Source organism: Trachypithecus francoisi, unplaced genomic scaffold (assembly GCF_009764315.1).
Source record: "Trachypithecus francoisi isolate TF-2019V2 unplaced genomic scaffold, Tfra_2.0 Lachesis_group17, whole genome shotgun sequence".
Classification (NCBI taxonomy): Eukaryota; Metazoa; Chordata; class Mammalia; order Primates; family Cercopithecidae; genus Trachypithecus; species Trachypithecus francoisi.
The window spans coordinates 53,500,827-53,521,625 of record NW_022681462.1 but is presented as its reverse complement, the minus strand read 5'-3'; the positions used below and the strand labels follow the sequence as shown (position 1 = coordinate 53,521,625).

Below are 20,799 nucleotides of genomic sequence, written 5' to 3'. Positions count from 1 at the left end.
ATCACTTGAGGCCAAGAATACAAGACCAGCCTGGCTATCATGGTGAAACCCTGTCTCTACCAAAAATACAAAAATTAGCTGGGCATGGTGGCAGGCACCTGTAATCCCAGCTACTCCAGAGGCTGAGGCAGACAATTGCTTGAACCCGGGAGGTGGAGGTTGCAGTGAGCTGAGATCATGCCACTGCACTTTAGCCTGGGTGACAGAATGAGACTCTGTTTCTACAAAAAAAAAAAAAGAAAAGAAAAAAAAAAAAAAACCCTTTTATGTAAAGGAACAAAGTTCCTTCCAATGTGCAATAATAATCCTTGAATATAACAATTTATAAAGATACGTGTTCTATATTGATGCTCATCTTGGGTGTCTAACATTTAAAAACCTAGTGAGTTCAAATACTAACTGTATAATGAAAATATTTTTACATAAAAATATGAGTTCACAGTTGTTATGCTAGGAATCGCAGAGCATATAGTAAAATTAGTTTCAGGTAAAGAAATACTTAATCCATTTTTTCTTTCTGCCTATTTCCAGTTTAAGATTAATGGGAGAGAAATAAAACAATTAGTTGCAAAATAGATTATCTTGAGATTTTTCTTCCATAGTAATATATAAAGACAAAAAAGTCATTTCTAAATAGTTACTTGAATACTGTCAGGCGGTTAGCAAACTCTTCTCACACAGAAGGAAAACATAAATCAAAACATTCCCAATCTCATCTCTACACCTTGTTAAGCAATAATAAATATTGCCCAATGCATGACAGGAGTCCACACTGTTTTCCACAGAACACCACCAACTGAGATGATTACAGCAGTGCCTTCTCTCCCGGGAACAGTGCACCTCTACCATAGATGCAGTCCTCGTCACTAGGCTTCTTGAGTAAGATCATTCAGAAACAATTCACTTTTGGGCCAGGTGGGGTGGCTCACGCCTGTAATCCCAACATGTTGGGAGGCCGAGGCAGGCAGATCACCTGAGGTCACGAGTTCAAGACCAGCCTGGCCAACATGGTGAAACCCCATCTCTACTAAGAATACAAAAATGAGCTGGGCGTGGTGGCACATGCCTGTAACCCCAGCTACTCGGGAGGCTGAGGCAGGAGAATCGCTTGAGCCCGGGAGGTGCAGGTTGCAGTGAGCAGAGATCATACCACTGCACTCCAGCCTGGGTGACACAGCAAGACTCCATCTCAGAAAAAAAAAAAATAGAATTCACTTTTAACAAGCAAAAATATATCTTTTTTTCTTTTTTTTTTAAGATGAAGTCTTGCTCTTGTCACCCAGGCTGGATGCAATGGCACAATCTCAGCTCACTGTAACCTCTATCTCCCAGGTTCAAGTGATTCTCCTGCCTCAACCTCCCAAGTAGCTGGGATTACAGGCACTTGCCACCACACCTGGCTAATTTTTGTGTTTTTAGTAGAGACGGGGTTTCACCATGTTGGCCAGGCTGGTCTCGAACTCCTGACCTCAGGTGATACACCCGCCTCAGCCTCCCAAAGTGCTGGGATTATAGGCGTGAGCCACCGTGCCTGGCCCAAACATATTTCTTTTCAAAAGAACTGTAAACCTACTCAATTGACATAAAATATGTCTATAATAAGAAATGGCAATAATCACACTACTATATTCTTAGTTGACTGTCCTATGAAAGAAAAGTACCTAATGCCTATGTGAGTGTTTTTGATAAAGACAGAGTTATCTCCTTTTCTGCCTTAAGAATATATATATTTCTGGCTGGGTGCAGTGGCTCACGCCTGTAATCCCAGCACTTTAGGAGGCCAAGGCAGGCGGATCACCTAAGGTTGGGAGTTCAAGACCAGCCTGACCAACACGGAGAAACCCTGTCTCTATTAAAAATACAAAAATTAGCCAGGCATGGTGGTGTGCACCTGTAATCCCAGCTAGTCGGGAGGCTGAGGCAGGAGAATCGCTTGAACCCGGGAGGTGGAGGTTGCGGTGAGCCGAGATTGTGCCATTGCACTCCAGCCTGGGCAACAAGAATGAAACTCTGTCTCAAAAAAAAAAAAAGAAAAAAAAGAATATATACATTTCTTTTAGAGACAGGGTCTTGCTGTGTTGCCCAGGCTGGACTCATACTCCCGAGCTCAAGTGATCCTTCTGCCTCAGCTTCCCAAGTAGCTAGGACTACAGGTGTACACCACTGCACCCAGCTAACAATATATTATTTATTCAAATCAACCTGCTACCAAAAAGGTATAGTGTTCCCAACTTCAACACTTCAAAAAATCAAAATTTACAATGCATTTAATAAAAATAACACCTCAGCAAAAATCACACCTTCACATTCTTTAAAAAAGTCCAGTCAGTATCTTATTTTGAAGACACATAACACTGACTCAAATCATGAAAATCGGTTGACTTTCTACTTTAACACAGTAGCTTCATTCCTGGCATCTATTTAAAGGTTTGGTACAAAAGACTGGGGCAAAGATCAAGGTAAAAATCTAAAACTTTCACATCAAATCTTAAGATGCCAACAAACTACAAAGCAAATCAACACATACTGACACATCGGACGAAAGAAAACCATAACTGCCAACTTTTCAGTTGAATCTTTTAGGTTTTGATCCGCCATTGAACTCAAAGTTAGAATAAAGTCCATTAGTACCAGAAACAAAAACTGTTTACATAAGATCCTATAGCCTCAATGACTTTAAACAGAGGGAACTGGAATCTGCTTGGCTGAAGTGCTGTCATATTCCTGCATTAAGTCATTAGTGGTGTGATAATGCATGGCAATATATGAATTGGCAAATCCAAAAGAGTTTACTGGCTGTAAGTTACATGGGCTGCTCTCCTGGGAAGGACTGCTGTTATAGATGCTGTAGTAAGGTTCAATCCGAGTGTTGATGGGGGTTGAGCTGCTCTGACCACAGTGTTGATGTCCAGCAGAGATCTTGGGACTCACCACACTTTCCTTTGAATGACTTGGGCCACAAGCCTGGTCCACAAATTTCTTCTGTGGCTTTGGAGATAACATGTAGGCAGAGTTTGTTTCATGATGGGAGGATTTGTTTCTGTTGACTTCGAGGTTTCCTTTTCCCATGGCTCGAAGTCGAGTCTTTTGTTTGCAGCAGAAAAAACCCAGGCCTATGTACTGGAGGCACCAGAGCACTTTCCTTCTCAGCCCTGCACTGTTCCGAGAATATATAAAAGGGTTTAATCCTGACTTGAAAAATATAAGGGTAAATCCAAACAGTTCAAACTGGTAAAGAATGAAGCTCCCATTGCTGGAGAGAACCACCTGTACCAAGGAAATCCCCAGTGGAAGACAGCACACCAGGACTGACAGCACAATGATCACGCAGGTGACCACGGCTTTGGAATCCTTGGCAGTGGAGAGGTTGATGGCTGATACCAGCTGGAGTCGGCTCGCTGCAGGGGTGGCCAGCTGGTTGGGACTCTTGGTATATCCACGGGTCTGAATGTGCTGCAGTTTGTTGTAATTCTGGTTCCTATACAGAGCCGGCATGGCACACTGGATGGGATCTCCACCTCCCTGCACAGGGACCCCCATGAAAGGCTGTGGTCTGGAAGCATCAACTGTGATTACAGGGGGACACTTTCTGACTTGAGCATTCTTCCGCAGGGTCTGAGCAATCATGATGTAAGAGACAGAGACCACAGCAACACAGAAGGTGAAGTCGACCACATAGAGAGACAAAATGGCTTTCCCTTTTCCAGCAATCAGACTGGACATGGGAAGACAGAGGTGGGACTTGCTGGTTTTCAAGGTAGCCAAGGTGGCAAGGGTGAAACTGGTGGCCCAGAGAAGCAGGGTGAGGACTACGGTGCAGGGAAAGGAGGCCATGCGATTAGGTTGCTTCCCCAACACCATGCGGAGCCGGTGCAGGGCAATCACTGCCACTGTCTTCAGGGACATGATGATGAAGCCTGAACTGGTGAGATGGAAAGTGAAGCAGAAAGCATCTGGGATACTACTGGCTGAGCTGAAGAATAACACAAAGGTGAACATGGGGGCCGTCACTCCACAAATGAAGAGGTCACAGAAGGACAGGTTCAGGATCATGAAATCAAAGTTGGTTCTAAATTTCCTGAAGGCTGGATCGAAGAAGGACAAGAAGACAATGAAGTTGCCGTAGGAACCCAGGCAGAAGATGACTGCCAGTAGAAAAGTACAGGTCACCAAGGTGGCTGTGTGGATGAGATCCTGAAGACCCTCCTGGAGAGAGGTGCTGTTTCCTTCCGGTGAGTGAGGCACATGGAGCGAGGTGGCATTGGGGGCATCTTGAAGGTGGCCTGTTGAGTTCATCTTCAGAGAGAAATGTCTCCTTCTTCTGCTCCCCAAAAACACTCAGTGAGTCAGGACCTCAGCTCACAGATGAACAACATGAACAATATGTGACAAAAGAGGCCCAAGGCAGATAAGCCTACACACAAAAATGCACACCCAGAAACAGAAAGGGATTAATGTAGAAACAAAGGAATTCATACAGTGATCTCATCATTATTAGTAGTAGTATTAGTACTAATATCTCTCACCTTGAGAGAAAAATTTATTCGTTTATTAGCAATGGGGTCTTGCCATGTTGCCCAGGCTGAACTTGAACTCCTGTGCTCAAATAGTCCTCGTGGCTTAGCTTCCTAAGTAGCTGGGACTACAGCATGCACCACCAAACCCAGCTCTCTCTCTCTCTCTTTTTAACGAAAGCACTAGAATTTTTCAGCTCTGACTTGGTGCACAGAAAGCACTTCTCCTCACAAAGCCCAACACAGAAAAAGATACAAACAGATGCATTCATCCAGCTAATATTTAGTTGTATGAAACAGAGGTTTTCAAACGAGTTTAAGTGTCACCTGGAGAGCATGTTAAAAAGTTTAAGTTATCACTTAGAGAGCAGATTTCTTGGCCTCGCCCCTTGTGATTCTGTTTGAGGGGCGTGCAGATGTTACTTTTAGAAACACTTCTGTGTCAGGCACTGAAGATATACAAGAACGTAACCTCTCCATCAAAGAGATCACAATCTAGTTGGAGATCAATCTAACTATGTAATTATAGCCTAATAAGGTTGCAGGGTGCTATGACAGCATGGAAGGGGGGAACCTACTCCAATGTGGAAAGGGAGCTGGGAAAGGATGAAGGGAGCTTTAGTGAGTAGGGGCCAGCTGGATGAAAGGTTGGGGGTATGGAGTGGGGACAGACAGGCTAGGAGAAGTGGGGGTGGGTCTTTGCAGCAGAGACACTGAGGCAAAAAACTGCACGTGCTTGAAATACAGGCTGGAGGGTGTTGTTGATGCATAATGTGGCCCTTCAGATATTTCCCATAAATTATTAACAAATCCTGTTTCATTCCCTGCGAAGAATCCTTTATTTCCCAGTATTTATCATTTTTCCCCCAGCTTGCAATGTCTTGGCCAATTAACTGCATATTCTCCTTTGGAAAAAAACCTTGTGTACAACGACACGTGAGAGGGAAAACTGGAAGTAACCAAGGATGTTGGAATTATACTAGAAATGTACAAGGTTCAAAGCACCACATTGTAAAGTCTAAACTGCTATATAAATGTGAGTTACCATCATCCCAACAAGAATATCCTGATGGTGAAGCAGGAGGCATGCACCCATTCCTGCATTTGTTCACTCAATTTACATTAATTATGTGTATACCATATGCCAGTATTATGCCAGGTGCTAAGTGCTAGGATGAGTAAGGCACAGTCTCTACTTTAAAAGAATAACTTCCTGCTTTCCTAACTTTTTTTTTCTATTTTGCAATGAGACTTAATGCGCACTCACACAACTCTACATTGTCCTAAATCCCAAAGTCCTGCATGGCTTGGTGCCCAACCTGCTCCCAACAGATGCTTCTGGTGGGACTGACTAAGCTGTTCCTTGGAGACAGCACAATGTTCTTGACAACCAAAAAGCATTTGCCTTAATCTAGAATTTTAGGAATAATCAGTGGCACTGTGGAGGTCCAGGGCTGATGTTCAGTGTACTTAACCACCAGCTCAAGCTGGATCCCAGAAGCCTCCAGCTGTTAACCCTTTAGTTGCCGGATCAAGGGGGTACACAGGAATGAAACAGGTCAGTCAGGGATTACTTGGGGCTCCAATTAGCAGCTATGGACTACCCAACAGAGAAGTCTCTCTGCATTTAACAACAGGTACAGCCATGCCAGTGACTATCAGACATATACCAGTCCTGGGAAATCCATATAATTGACTGGTGTCCTTCATCAAGGAAGAAGATATCTTCATCTATACTCTTAACGTTCATATGGTACAGATCAGGACGATACAGTGAATTTGTCCACGGGAAAGTGAGACCAACTTTTCTATACTTTCCTTTTAAATGAAAGTTCCATAAGAGAAGAAAATCCTGAACTTTTGTTTCTTGATGGTTTGAATTTTTTAAAAATAGTACCAGACAGCTCTATTTCTACTTAAAGGCTGTATACTTGTTTCTGAACACTTTTGATACCTATATAGTGAGAAAGACAACTTTTTACTGTTTTATAAAATTGCTAACGGGAGGACTAGAGCTAATTTATGAAAAGAGAAGTAGAAGAGAAAACACAATTTGAGGAGGCAGGAAGAGCAGGGAGGTGATACTGGTGTCTCTAACCCCCGCATCTCCAAGGGTTTCCTTGGAAGTAGAGACATGAAGAGGGGTGAAGAGGGATGCAGGAATTTGGCCTGGGGAAGTCAGAAGAATGAAGAGTCTGGAATTAGGATGCTAAGAGAAATGAAAAGTAACTAGGTAATAATGAAGTAAGATGACAGAAGTTGTGAAGACTTCAGGCTAAGAGATATTTGGAAAAAGGGATTAAGAGAAAAATGAGATGATGAAACACTAACGTAAGTCAAGAATAGGAGGCAGCAGGAAAAAAGGTGATTTGGGGTAGAGGAGAGGCAACTTCCACGTTTTGTACAGTTACATTTTTTCAACAAATTTTAAAATGTTCCGTATATATATTTTTAATAGAGATGGGGTCTCACTATGTTGCCCTTGCTGGTCTCCAACTTCTGGGCTCAAGCGATCTGCCTGCTTTGGCCTCCCAAAGTGCTGAGATTACAGGTGTGAGCCACTGTACCCAACCTTCAATAAATTTAAAAAAATAAGAATTCCAGGTCAGGAAATAACAATGGCAGTATAATTATCAGCATCATTATTAGTATATTAATTTTATCAAGAGCTTAGGATGTGCCAGGTACTGTTCTCAATGTTCCACACTATTAGCTTATTGGGTCCTCACGAAACCCTGAAATATTTGGTATAACATCTCCATTTTGCAGTTGAGGAAACCAAGTCAAAGAGAAGTTATTTAAAGTGGTGGAACATGGATTTGAATCTAAGCAGTTGCTCTTCCAAACTCTTCACCACCACGCTAAGCCAAACAACAAAAAAACCTTTTTGGGAGGCATCCCCAGGTCAGAAGTATTAAGTGGTTATTACACACCAGGCACCTATTCTAGAAGCTTTACATAAATTATCAAGCTTTATTTCATTCTCACAATAATCCTATGAATAGGTATTGCAACCCCTTCCCCGCTGAAACTTTGTGGAATCTGAAATTCTAATATATCTATATAGCTATATCTACATCTACGTAGATACAGATAGACACACACACACACACACACACACACACACACTCTTCTACGTATCTTTTTGGCAAATTTGATAATTGTAGTTCACATATAACGTAATCATAAATCACTCCTATATCTCAAATTATCTCAAATTAGAAAAAAAAAGGAATCATGGGCTGGGAAGAGAAAAGGGAGAAAAAGCAGAGGACAGAATAGACGAAAAGGTTTGCAGAAGCACTTTAGTGTAATAGAATTCAAGAAAATTGAGGGAAAGTAAACTCAGGTCTTAGTAGTAACCCCTGAGACTTTAAGAAAGAGGAGGCTGTGACCATAATTTGGAACGACATGATGACGGCAGAAAATAAAAGTGATTTTGGAAAGGGAGTAAATTAATACTGATTTGCTACTCTTAAATATTAAATAAAGGTTACCCATGTTATCTGCAATGCAAACATACAAGCTACTCTTTATCTTTGAGACGGAGAATAGGTTATGGAAGAAGATGTGATTAAAGTCATAAAATCAGAAAGATTTTAAGTTGGAACACCAGTCTTAAGCATGCATATTAGCTGCAGTAAGACAGAACGAATTCACATGCATATTCTTACAACTGAGACATCCTGAAGTAAGCAAAGAATATTGATGAAATTTATTGTATAATTTGAGTGGCAATGATTTTTCATTAAGATGTGTGAACAGCCTGTGATATATCTACTGTGCTGTTTAAAATTTTAGTAAATATTAAAACATGTTATAGGGGCTTTTATAAGTTAACTCACGACCTGAATTCTTCCAACCCATTCCCCGCGACCCCCAGAATGTCTTAGGTTAGCATTTTCAGAGCCTAACCCTCAGAGAGAGCAAGGTTCTGTATTATTGTGATTCCCATTGTATTTCTGTTGATCAGGAAAACGTCAGGGAGGTTAGATAACTTCCCCAAGATCACTAAGAGTCGAGCCAGATTTATCGGATTTCAAAGCCCTTGCTCTTTCTATCCAGCAGAACTACACTGAACCCGGAGCAGCTAATGGGATGGGAAGGCCTGAGTCATTTGATGGGAGGGATGAAGAGGCCATGGAACCCTCAGCCTGAGGACAGAGTGGGAAACTGCAGGCAGGGGAGGTCGACCCCCCGTGAGGGGCTGGCGGTAGGTAGGCGCTTCCCAGACAAGGGTGAGGTGACGGTAAGGAGGGCCTAGGCCGCGCCAGGTAAGCTTGTAAACGAATCTGCAGAGGGGTGATGGGTTAGGAGGGCTCAGCCAGGGTAGGGGCGTTGGTTGGTTGGGGGATTCCACGGCTAAGCAGAGCCTGGGAACCGGCAAGGACGGGCGAGAAGGCTACCCCTGCAGGCCGCACCAGGAAGACAGGTATGCGGAGCCGGGCCTGGCCCAGCGCAGCCGCGCTCCTCGCTATCCCGCCGGTCTCCGGGAGCCGTCCCCAGCGTCGTGGGGTCGTCCTCCTCCAGGGGCCCGCGGCCTCTCACCTGCCAGGTGGCCGCAGCGCCTCCCCTCCTCCTCCATCTCGCAGTCCGGACCCCGGCTCCGCCTGCCGCTCCGGATGATGCAGGACTAGAGGCATCATCGCCATCGCCACCGCCTCCGCCTCCGCGCACCCCGGGAGCCGCGGCAAGACGCGGGCGCAGAGGCGCAGTCACGGAGACGCCCAGGGCACCGCCCCCTCCGCCGGACACCGGGCCTGGTGCCCCGCCTGCACTCCGCACCCTCCGCGCCTCCGCCGCGGCCTCCCAGGGCCCAGAGCCCGGACACTTCCGCTGCCCGCCGCACGAGGGGCGCTTGAGCCAGAAGGTTTTTCAGGCTCGCGATTTTGCTGTTTGGGGAACTCAGGCTTCCTGATATAGCCAAAACCTGAAACGCAGAGCAAAGTGGAGTGGGAAGGAAGGGAAAGATAGGGGTACTGATGGCACGCAGGGACCCAGGGAGGTCTTTGCGGGCCTCCCTAGGCTGCTTACCCTGCCCGCAGCCCACCTCCTCCACGTTCCCCGAAATTGGCGGCGGCTTCCAGTTTGGAACTTTGAGACCTAGATTTTACAAATCAAGTCATTGTAATATAATTTAAATTAAACCAATTTGAACTTACCTAAGCTCTCTTAAGGTATTAATTAACTGAGGGAACTCAGCAAGGGGACTAATTGGCAGGAAACATGAAAAGTATAAAGAAACTACCCACGCAAATAAAACGACCAAGCCCAGGAATCATGGATATTAATGTATTACTTAATACTATGTTGAATGTAAAAAGTCTTAATAAGTCATAATGCAATGTATAGGCTAATTTTAGTAAGCAAAAACACAAAACTAAAACTACCATCCTCTCTCATTCTTCTACAATTCATACATGTCCAAAATAATGAACTTCTAAGATAGGTTTTAGTCTGAACAATCAAGTAACACTCCTAAGTATGTCTGCTATTATGGGTACAAAATGAAACCAGTTAAACTCTTCCTGCTTCAGTATCCCAACCTGGCTAACTAGGATCTTACTACTTTACTAACCTCAGGGATGCTATTTAGAAACAGAATGTTATTTGAAGGCCCTGTGCTTCATTCACTCTGGTTACCATAAAACCAAAGTTGATTCTGTTCAGATGAAATACTTAGAATGTTGCTACTGGATTCTTCATTTAAGCTAACGGTTTATCTTTATAAAACAGAACTAACAAGTATCAAGTAATTTAATTAATGTAATTTCTTCAGTTCCCTATGCTTTCATAAAACAAACAAACAAAAAAACCTGAAAAAACAAAAAACATGAAGAGGCTGGATAGTTTATTATTCAGTCCAGGAGCCGAGTATGCTATCAGAATTCTGTTTAGAAATAACTTCAAGAAAGTTTTCCACTTTCCACATATTCCACTTTCCAACCACTTGCAATGAAGCAGTTCCAATGTATGTTGTCAATAATGGTAACCTTGAGTCCCACAAACAAATCAACAGAAAAATACTCATTAGCATTTGGAGTGGGAATTCTGATCAAAACTATATACCTCTCTATAAAAATTTGCTACTGCATAAATAAATGCTAGTCCATTTCCAGGCATTTGGCTATATGAATGGGGATTACAACAGGTCTGGGCTGGATTGAGACCATCAGAGTTACACCTACCAGAGAAATGGTCTCAAACTGAAAACAAACAAAAAACCACAAATCATAAAAGATTCTAGAGATGAAGAGGAAATCAGGACTTATCAAAGTTCCAGAACTAGCTGGAACCTTTCAACAAGGCTAGAACTAGTATATCTATAAAATCCATAAGTGAGCGAAATTGGAAAAAACATTGGTAGTAAAAAAAATGGAAAATCTGCAAATAAATAAGCAGGGCTAATTATAGATCATGAATTGGCTATCAATCTGCCCTGACACTAGCATTCTTCTAATACACTCTTATTATTGCAATGCAAATTGACACATATGCACTTTGAGGAAAACAGCATATATGAGAGCTGTTAAAATGGTCTTCCAAAAAAAAAAAATTCTTGACCTAAGCATCTCTTACTCCTTGGAACTGCTCCAACATCCAACAAAAGAAGAGTTTTAAAGCATAAAGGTATGAAAATGTGCACTGCAGTGTAATTCATAGTACAGGAAACTGAAAACAACCCTGATGTTAAAAAGGAGCACTTAAAACAATTAGGATATACTAAGAGACAAAGTCTACAAAAACAATTACAAAGACCATGTAGAAAAAGTTACTTTTCCCATGATGATAGCTCACGATTTTTTTATTTTTGTGAGATAAGGTATCATTCTGTCACCCAGGCTGGAGTGCAGTGGCCTGATCTCAGTTCACTGTAACCTCTGCCGCCCACATCAGCCTCCCAAGTAGCTGGGACTACAGGCACGTACCACCACGCCCAGCTAATTTTTTCCACTGTCTGTAGAAATAGGTCTTTCTATGTTGCCCAGGCTGGTTTCAAACTCTTGGGCTCAAGTGATCCTGAAGTGCTGGGATTACAGATGTGAGCCACTGCGCCTGGCCAAAAGTTAATTTTTTAATAAAACAAAATTGCTCTCTGGTCCTTCCGGCCACACTACTAATTACCAAAAGTGCCCTGCAGCTTAAAGGACTTGGTAATGATAAGTATTTCAAATATTTGAAAACAGCTTTCTCGTATATTTGCACGTAAACTTTCAGTCATTTACATTAATAGGTGAATTAATTTTCCTCCTAAATTTTGAAGCACAATCTGCAGTCTTTGCTTTCTAAAGGATCCATTCAGAAACTAAAGATGTATTTGACCTTATAAAAAGATACACAGGTTTTTTCTTCCCCTCACTTCTCATCCACCCCCATAGAGCGGTCCATGCTCTCTTCCATGCCCAGTCAACAGTGACTTCCAAACACAGGTCAGCCTCACCCCTCCTCCTCTAGTAAACCTTGTTACCACCTTAACACAGTTCCTGCTGTCCTTCTCATGCTTTTTAATGCACCATATACATTTTAAGAACTATCTTAGACCATATAAGAACATGCAACTCTTTTCTCCCCCACCTCCTCTTTTTCCCTCCTGGTAAAACATTTCATTTTTCCTATTGGTAAAAATTTAATTCACAGGACAGTGTCACTGGGGGAAATAGCAAATAAGCAACTTTCAAACCCAGAATCAGAATGACTTGGGAACATGTTAGGCACTCAAGGTACCCTGTTTTTAGGTCTGTGGTGGGTTTTGTGTGGTTCTCAATCCTAGCTGAACAACTGAATCATCATAGAGCTTCTAATATTGTTATGCCTGAGCACCCCTGCCAGAGAAGTTTTCATTGAGGAACAGAGAGGGCACCCAGTATCTTCTTTAATTTTTAAAGTTCCCATTTAGGAACCACTGCTAAAGCAGTTTCATACAGCTTAATTAGAAAAAGCTGAAGTGGTCAACATACGACGTAAAGCCTCACTTCTCAATGTGTGGCCTCAGGCAGGCATTGATATCACAAAGTGGGAACAATGAATTCCATGTACATTCTAACAAAATCCCCTCATGATTCTTAGACACATCAATTTAAGAACCAATCACTTAGGACCAGGCACAGTGGCTCACGCCTGTAATCCTAGCACTTTGGGAGTCCAAGTTTGACACCAGCCTGGGCAACATGGTGAAACTGTCTCTACTAAAATACAAAAATCGCCCGGGGGTGGTGGTGTATGCCTATAGTCCCAGCTACTCCGGAGGCTAAGGCATGAACATTGCTTAAATGTGGGAGGCAGAGGTTGCAGTAAGCTGAGATTGTGCCATTGCACTCCAGCCTGGATGACAGAGCAAAATTCTGTCTCCCACACCCCCACACAAAAATAATCAATCACTTAGGTCAGCGCTAGGTGAACTTTCTGTGATGATGGAAAAGTTCATCGATGCTATTCAGTGTGGTAACCACTAGCCACATGTGGCTAAAGAGTATTTAAAATATGCCAGTGAGACTGAGGGAATAAATTTTTTATTTAATTAATATAAACAGTCAGATGTGGCTAGGAGCTACTGTATTGTACAGGGCAGACCTAGAAAATTTATACTGGTCAGAGGACATACATTTACAGATACAAATCTACAGCTGCAAAAGGAAATCCACAGGAGTCATTGCCTACAGAACTGTCTTCTCCTCTTAATGAAGACAAAAGCCAGGTGTTAAAAACAATCCATTTATTGGGTTTTAAACTAGTTACACAATTGAAATCAATTTGGCACTACTTTATACAGGGATTACGCCTGTGTACGCTGACACTTAAATACTGTACCAGGACCACTGCTGTGCTTAGGTCTGTACTGAGTCATTCAGCATGTAGATACTAAAAATATACTGTAGTGTTCCTTTAAGGAAGACTGTACAGGGTGTGTTGCAAGATGATATTCACCAATTTGTGAATTATTTCAATCTAGAAGATACCTTTCACTCTATAAACTTGTCATAGGCAAACATGTGGTGTTAGCATTGAGAGATGCACACAAAAACGTTACATAAAAGTTCAGACATTCTAATGATAAATGAACTGAAAAAAAGAGAAAAACCCCACATTTCAGTTTTGATAACAAAGAAAGATAAAGAAAATAATTTAAAAACACAAAAAATGGCATTCAGTGGGTACAAAAGCCCAAAATCACTATAATAAAGAACTACATGTGAATCTTTACAAATTACACAATGATGTTGTGTAAAAGGTTGCATCTGTACAAAGTCTTGCCAATGCTATCTCTACAGTTTATACAATCTTTTACATTTATATAACATATATTAAACAAATCAATTAAATATCAAGCCTCATTAGTCTCTCAACGATTCTGCAGGCAAAATAAAAAGGGAGAGAGAACAAAATAAAGAAAAAAATTACAAAATTTCCACAAACACAGCAGTCTTCCATTTAGGTGAAGTATAACAATTTTCAGAGGGTCAAAAAATAGTTGTAAAGAATACAGGGAAAAACCAGCCAGTCAGGGTTTTTATTGTTGTTGCTGTTTATTTTTAAAATCACACATGGAATACACACAACAATCAGAAATTTCTTCACCCCCAATTTTTTAGCAACTGGCTCTATTCAGCACCAAAAACTCCAGTCTGTGGGAAGTGCACAGACACAGACTTCACTTCTGTGTCTTGGTCGAGCAATCCATCAGGTCATTGGTTAGGTTCAGGACTTGCCCTCTTTTCCTTCCCTCTTCACGGCTCTCCAGACACAAGGTTCTCAAGGCTTCAGATTTATGGCCCACAGCCCTACTACCATCTAAATTCAGCAGCCATTTGGGAAGAACTGAAAATAACTTGAGAAGAATGAAATGACAGGACCTGTGTGACAGACAGATGGGCATTCTCCATTCCAAGTCAACTGTTTCTTAATGAGTTCTGAGACTCTGGTCTTGGATGCCATGATCATACTGGGTAATTATTTCTAGTCTGAGACTTTGTGACTTTGTCAGATGCCTCAAAAAAAAAAAAGTGATCAGTATTCTGGAAACACTTCCGGACAAGTTAGGAAATCAAATGGCAACTGAGAAGCTGTGGAACGCACACTAATGAGATCTAACACAGAAACCACCAAAATGATGAGAGCTCAGCAGAGGCAGTTTTAAAACTTGCAGAGAGCCACCACAGATGGTACCTGAGGGTGTGGAATTTTTGATGAAAAGAGCCTGAAGTGAGGACTAGTCATCTGTATCAGGGAGGAAAAAATTTCAATTAGGTAACAGGACATCCAACTCTAAAAGCCCAATACATGAAATTTTTATTCTTCCTATTCTAGTAGAAAGGCTTCTGGGTGCTCCCTCTTTAACAGAATGGGTGTAAGAATCCAGATGAAATGTTCTCACAACTTTCTAGAACCCAGAGTCCTCAGGGCCACACAAAATGTCCCAGTCCCACCTAGGAGGCAACTAAGAATAAGATTTATTTTCCTTTATCTAACTATTCCCAGGCTGCTGACACCACTCATTAACAAAGGTTCAAAAGCTGTCACACATTTTCTCTGCTTTACTAAAGCAAGGAGGCACAGAAAAATTCTCATTTCCAATGGCTGTGGCAAAAGCCATGTTTAAAAACAAACAACCCCCACCATCCAACTTTATCTAAACACTGACATCTAAGAATGTCAGCAAAAAGAAAAAAAAAAAAACAATAAATACCTACTTTTCAGTCACCAAACCAATGACATTTGCCTGAGGATGTCACATCTTTAAATTCAGAACTTTGCCGACTTACATTTCTATGCATAATAGCATGGTGACACAAGAAGATCGGTGAGAACAAGCAGTTGGTCATCAGTGAATTGCTGTTTGTGTTCCTGCCAGTTGTCATGGTGAGTCCTTCGGAAATTGGATAAGGTTTTTTTTACAGTCATCTGTAAAGTAGAAAATCCACATATGTTTTCACCTCTCTGGACAACTAGGATCATATGTAGGATATTTTTAGTTAAATTACCATCCCTCTAGACTTCAGATCTCACACAATACCAAATGCTACAAAACCAAAAAGCCGATGAGAAGGACAAAGTCAATGGTCTTCTGAGTTACTAAAAATGCCATCGTAATTTCCTATTTAATACTAACTTCCAGTAAAATACTTTGCAGTGCTAGAAAAATAGAAACATAAAATTTATCACAGCTATAGTGACAGTACTTTACTTCCATTGAACTGGGAGGGATAGAAGCTACAATAATTTCCTCACTACCAAAAGATCTCAAATATCCATGGCAGCAAGGTCTCTGTAATTTTTAAATAATTACTGGTGAACAGACTGAGCCCTGGCAGAGGCAGTAGCTTTATGAAAGCAGTTAGTTCAGAGTGTATAGGAAATTATTATTATGGTTTCTTAGAAAACATCACTGATACTACATGTACAAACTAATAAGGAAGAACTGTACCTCAATAGGCTGAGGATCATTTAGATGTGCACTGAGATTCATGAGGAGCTGGGGCATCCAGGTGGGAACATCATAAGGACTAGAAAGAACACATGCGCCAAGACCTAACACCCCAGCATGGCGTTTGACCAACTCTGCAAAGAAAACAGCAACATATGTGCAAATATTTACATGTCTCTAATGTACTTGTGACAGTGAAATAAAATTAGTTTTCAATTGTGTTGTTTTCAATATGTGAATTTCTGCATTTAAAATGAATCTACATGTATACACATCAAAAACTTGATTTTGAGGCTAAACTAAAAATAATACTGTTTTTAAGAATGTGTCAGCTGGGCACAGTGGCTCATACCTGTAATCCCAGCACTTTGGGAGGCCAAGGTGGGAGGATCACTTGAGGCCAGGAATTTGAGACCAGCCAGGGCAACAAAGTGAGAACCTGTCTCTCCAAAAATACATTTTTAAAATTAGCTGGCAGTCAGGCATGGTGGCTCATGCCTATATTCCCAGTACGTTGAGAGGCCGGGGCAGGTGGATCACCTGAGGTCAAGAGTTCAAGACCAGCTTGGCCAACGTGGCGAAACCCTGTCTCTACTAAAAATACAAAAATTAGCTGGGTGTGATGGCATGTAAAGTCACAGATATCCAGAAGCTGAGGCATGAGAATCATTTGAACTGGGGAAGCAGAGGTTGCAGTGAGCCAAGATCGCACTACTGCACTCCCGCCTGTGCCACAGAGCGAGGCTCCATCTCAAAAAAAATAAAAAAAACAAAAACAAAAACAAAATTAGCTGGGCATGGCAGTGCATGCCTGTGGTTCCAGCTGGACAAGAGGCTGAGGCAGGAGGATTGCTTGGGCCTGGGAGGTCAAGGCTGCAGTGAGCTATTGTTCAAAACCACTGCACTCCAAGGAAGGCAACAGAGCAAGACCTGATCTCAAAAAAAAAAAAAAAAAAAAAAAAAAATTTTCAAGACTTCCATAGTTGTTCATCCATGACAGCATAATTGTACCTAGGCCAGTACAATCCCTGATTCTAAAACAATCTCCAATCAAAATTAGCAGCTTTTTTTTTTTTTTCTGAATGTGATGACCCTACCCAGAATACATTGATTCATTAGTTAACACATCATGTATGAAGAAGGTCTATTTCTTAAAACAGCGAATTGCAGCATGTCTGTATTCTAAAGAGTCTCTATTCTTTCTGTAGTGCTGTAAGTTAAAGTCGTTTCAAATTCTCAGTTTCTCAATAAAGGTGTGTGTATTCATGTGTTTTAAGGCATATTACATGTGTATATGTGACACTTGGGAAACGGAGTTGAAGGTAAGGAAAAGAGAATCTGGACTGGTCAAAATTGTAAACAATATCATTTGGTGTAACAAAGACCTAAAAATACTTTGGCACTTTTATCATTTTAAAAATAGAGTTCTCCGGCCGGTGCTGTGGCTCACGTCTGTAATCCCAGTATTCTAGAATGCCCAGGTGGTGGATCACTTGAGGTCAGGAGTCCAAGACCAGCCTGACCAACATGGTGAAACCCCATCTCTACTAAACATACAAATAATTAGCCGGTGTGGTAGTGCGTGCCTGTAATTCTAGCTACTCAGCTAACAGAGGCATGAGAATTGCCTGAACCCAGGAAGTGGAGGTTTCAGGGGGCCAAGATCATGCCACTGCACTCCAGCCTGGGCGACAGTGGAAGATCCTGTTTCCAAAAGATATGTATTATAAAATATGTTTATAATATATTATATATAAAACATATATATATATATATATATCCCAAAAAGCAAAGATACTAGAATGTACATTGATATTTTATTGGATTCTGTTACTAGGTAACTTTATGACATAATTAAGACACTAATCAGCAGTAAAAGTTTTATATCCTAAGCACTTCCTCTAAATTCAATAAAATGCCTACTATTAATCTTTTCATGTATTTTCTATTAGGATTATAGTTAACGTGGCAAGATGCATCTTTGTAATCACATTTACATTTCTCTTTAAACATGACATAGTAGTCAGATCTTATTCTCGTGTTTAACTTGTGTCTATATTCAGCTAGATTGGCAGCGTCTGCAATGACTCTGCACTCTCTCACCAAAGGACTAAAGAAGGACCAAACAATCTCCATCTCCAAATCAAAACAAGGCTTGCTTTGTTTAGTTTTTTCTGTCAGTACATCTACATTTAAGTTCTAAATTCCAAAAACAGGTATTTCAGACCCTCCAAAATAACCAATCTGAGTATCTCTTTTACGAAGCTATTCTGGGTGGAGGGTAGACTGATTACAATAGTTATTAGGTAGCAGTTCTACAGGTTCCTTTGTACTTACCTCAATTTTAGCTTTTCTACATTCCCAAGTCCTGCTTTCTATATGCAAAATTCCTCAAAACTAGGGAAAACTTTTCCCAAAACCTAGCATAGACCTGGGCACATACATACAAGTATTCAATAAATATGAGTAAGCCTGGTTAACCCTCGTTAATTCCCAATAGGATATGAGTGTTTTCTACCAGCAATGTTACCTGCAGAAGGAATGGTATCTCCTACAGAACCAGGGTCTCGCTTTCTTTTCTTAGGTAGTTTTGTTTTGCAAAGTTGCTCAAAATGAATCTGCATAGGACTGTCCATGGTAAGGAAGTTACACTGTAGCAGACCGCTTAAGGTAGTAGCAGCCATTTCTCGAACCTGTAGATATAATTATTTCTATTAGAACTGACATTCTAAGTCTGAGGGAATAATGGAGGATAGGGGGTAGTGTGGGAACTGGGGTGAAGACCTTCCCTGAAATTGCATGCAAATTTTGTGTATGCTCTTTGGCAGTTTCTTAATAGAGATTTCAGCAGAGTCTCAGAGTCTGTGGCCTCATAATGGATAAAAACTACATTAGAGTTATGAGCATAAACTTTTACCTCTTTTAGAAAAATTAAATTTCTCCATAAATTATCTTCCCTACTGATAGCTCTCATCAGGGCTATAACTGTAAAAGCAGTGCCAGAGCCTGACATTAAGATCAAGTTTTCCCAGACTACATCTCTGAAGGCCACTGCCTTAGCTATTTTTGTTAGTAACAAAGCACAGACCAACCTAATTTCTGTAATTGGCATACATCATAGAGACTTATATCCTGTTTAATTCTTATGAATTTCACAGGCTGCTGTCAGATTATAAACAGTTTATACAAATACTAAATGAAGCGTGTACACAGTTCATTTCAAATTGGAATGGTAACTCAACTTTTGGGGGAAACAAAGCAGTAAAAAGGCATCGTTTCACATATAAATCACATTTATGTTTAATGTTCATAATACACAATGATAATTTTAAAAAACAGATGTTTTGCCCTGTTGTATTCCTTCAAAAGCTTTTTCATAAGTTTATTATCATAGTCCGTCGAGTACATAACGTTCTTTCCTGCGTCCATTACACTAGCATATGAAATACATTGTAAAGTGTTTTACTGGTTGCACTATTTCCTATAAAGCTTATACGCCATAATTTTTCTTTTCTTTGAGACGGAGTCTCGCTCTGTCGCCCGGGCTGGAGTGCAGTGGCGTGATCTCGGCTCCCTGAAAGCTCCACCTCCTAGGTTCACGCCATTCTCCTGCCTCATCCTCCTGAGCAGCTGGGACTACAGGCACCTGACACCACGGCTAATTTATTTTTTTGTATTTTTAGTAGAGCCGGAGTTTCCCCAGGATGGTCTCGATCTCCTGACCTCGTGATCTGCCCGCCTCGGCCTCCCAAAGTGCTGGGATTACAGGTGTGAGCCACCGCGCCTGGCCTCCAAAATTTATTTTCATAATTAACTACTGACTAGATTGCTTTCATATTTTAAGTACCATGCTACAAATATTTGTAATTTGTGTAACTTTTCATATTACAGTATATATTTTCACTCTGTGTTTTTTAAGTTTTTAGTTTTTGTAGAACTGGGTCTCACTTTGTTGCCCAGGCTGGTCTCCAACTCCTGGGCTCAAGCAATCCTCCTGCCTTGGCCTCCCAAAGTGCTGGGATTACAGGCGTAAGCCTCCGTGCCCGGCCTGCAGTGTATTTTCTTAGAATATATTACGAAAATTGGGATTAGTAAATGTAAAGATATAAACAATTTTACTGTTAATTTTATGGCTATTTGTTGCTTTTCAAAAAAGCCAGTGCTAACATATAATGACACAAAACTTAAATGTGAACTACCTGTTGTACCTTACACTGCTTTTCATTACTACACATTTTTGTTTTGTGAGGGGAGGAAAACACTAAATTAGGAGTAGGTAAAAATGCCTCATTGTTTCAAGTTTGCATTTTCCTGGACATTGGGAGGTGTGACTTTTTATTGCTTATAGCATGTAGTGTCATTAAGTGTATACATTATTACAATACCACTACCACTCTAAGTAGTCAGATCTGTGCATGTTTTGATGTGACACCTATTAACTCAAAGGCTTAGAGAGTCATTTCTGCTTCTATTATGTTCCTATAAGTAACATCCAAATCCACTTTCTCCTAATTTATTTTTTAAAATGCGGAAGGGGGCGGGGGTTGGCCGGGCATGGTGACTCACGCCTGTATCCTAGTACTTTGGGAGGCCGAGGTGGGTGGATCACCTGAGGTCAGGAGTTTGAGACCAGCCTGGCCAACACTGTAAAACCCTGTCTCTACTAAAACTACAAAAATTAGCTGGGCGTGGTGGCGGGTGCCTGTAATCCCACCTATTCGGGAGGCTAAAGCAGGAGAATCACTTGAACCCAGGGGACGGAGGTTGCAGTGAGCTGAGATCGCACCAATGCACTCCAGCCTGGGCAAAAAGAGTGAAACTCTGTCTCCAAAAAGTGGGGGAGAAGGTGAGTCTCTTTACTAT

The 20,799-nt window shown here is 41.3% G+C and overlaps 2 protein-coding genes across 2 annotated transcripts in view; both read right to left on the bottom strand.

The window, feature by feature from the left end:
- Window positions 1-2,104: 2,104 nt before the first annotated feature.
- On the bottom strand, window positions 2,105-9,689 carry GPR75 (G protein-coupled receptor 75). Its single transcript, XM_033175726.1, has 2 exons — window positions 9,063-9,689; window positions 2,105-4,414 (listed from the first exon to the last, which is right to left on the bottom strand). Exon 2 carries the CDS (start codon window positions 4,294-4,296, stop codon window positions 2,677-2,679), a length of 1,620 nt encoding a protein of 539 aa, XP_033031617.1. The 5' UTR covers window positions 4,297-4,414; window positions 9,063-9,689; the 3' UTR covers window positions 2,105-2,676.
- Window positions 9,690-13,212: 3,523 nt separating this feature from the next.
- PSME4 (proteasome activator subunit 4) overlaps window positions 13,213-20,799 on the bottom strand; it is a 108,166-nt gene continuing 100,579 nt past the window's right edge. The window contains 4 exon segments of the mRNA XM_033175714.1: window positions 13,213-14,729; window positions 15,275-15,413; window positions 15,937-16,070; window positions 18,467-18,629. Of these exon segments, the coding sequence (XP_033031605.1) occupies window positions 15,279-15,413; window positions 15,937-16,070; window positions 18,467-18,629 (432 nt within the window). The 3' untranslated portion in view covers window positions 13,213-14,729; window positions 15,275-15,278.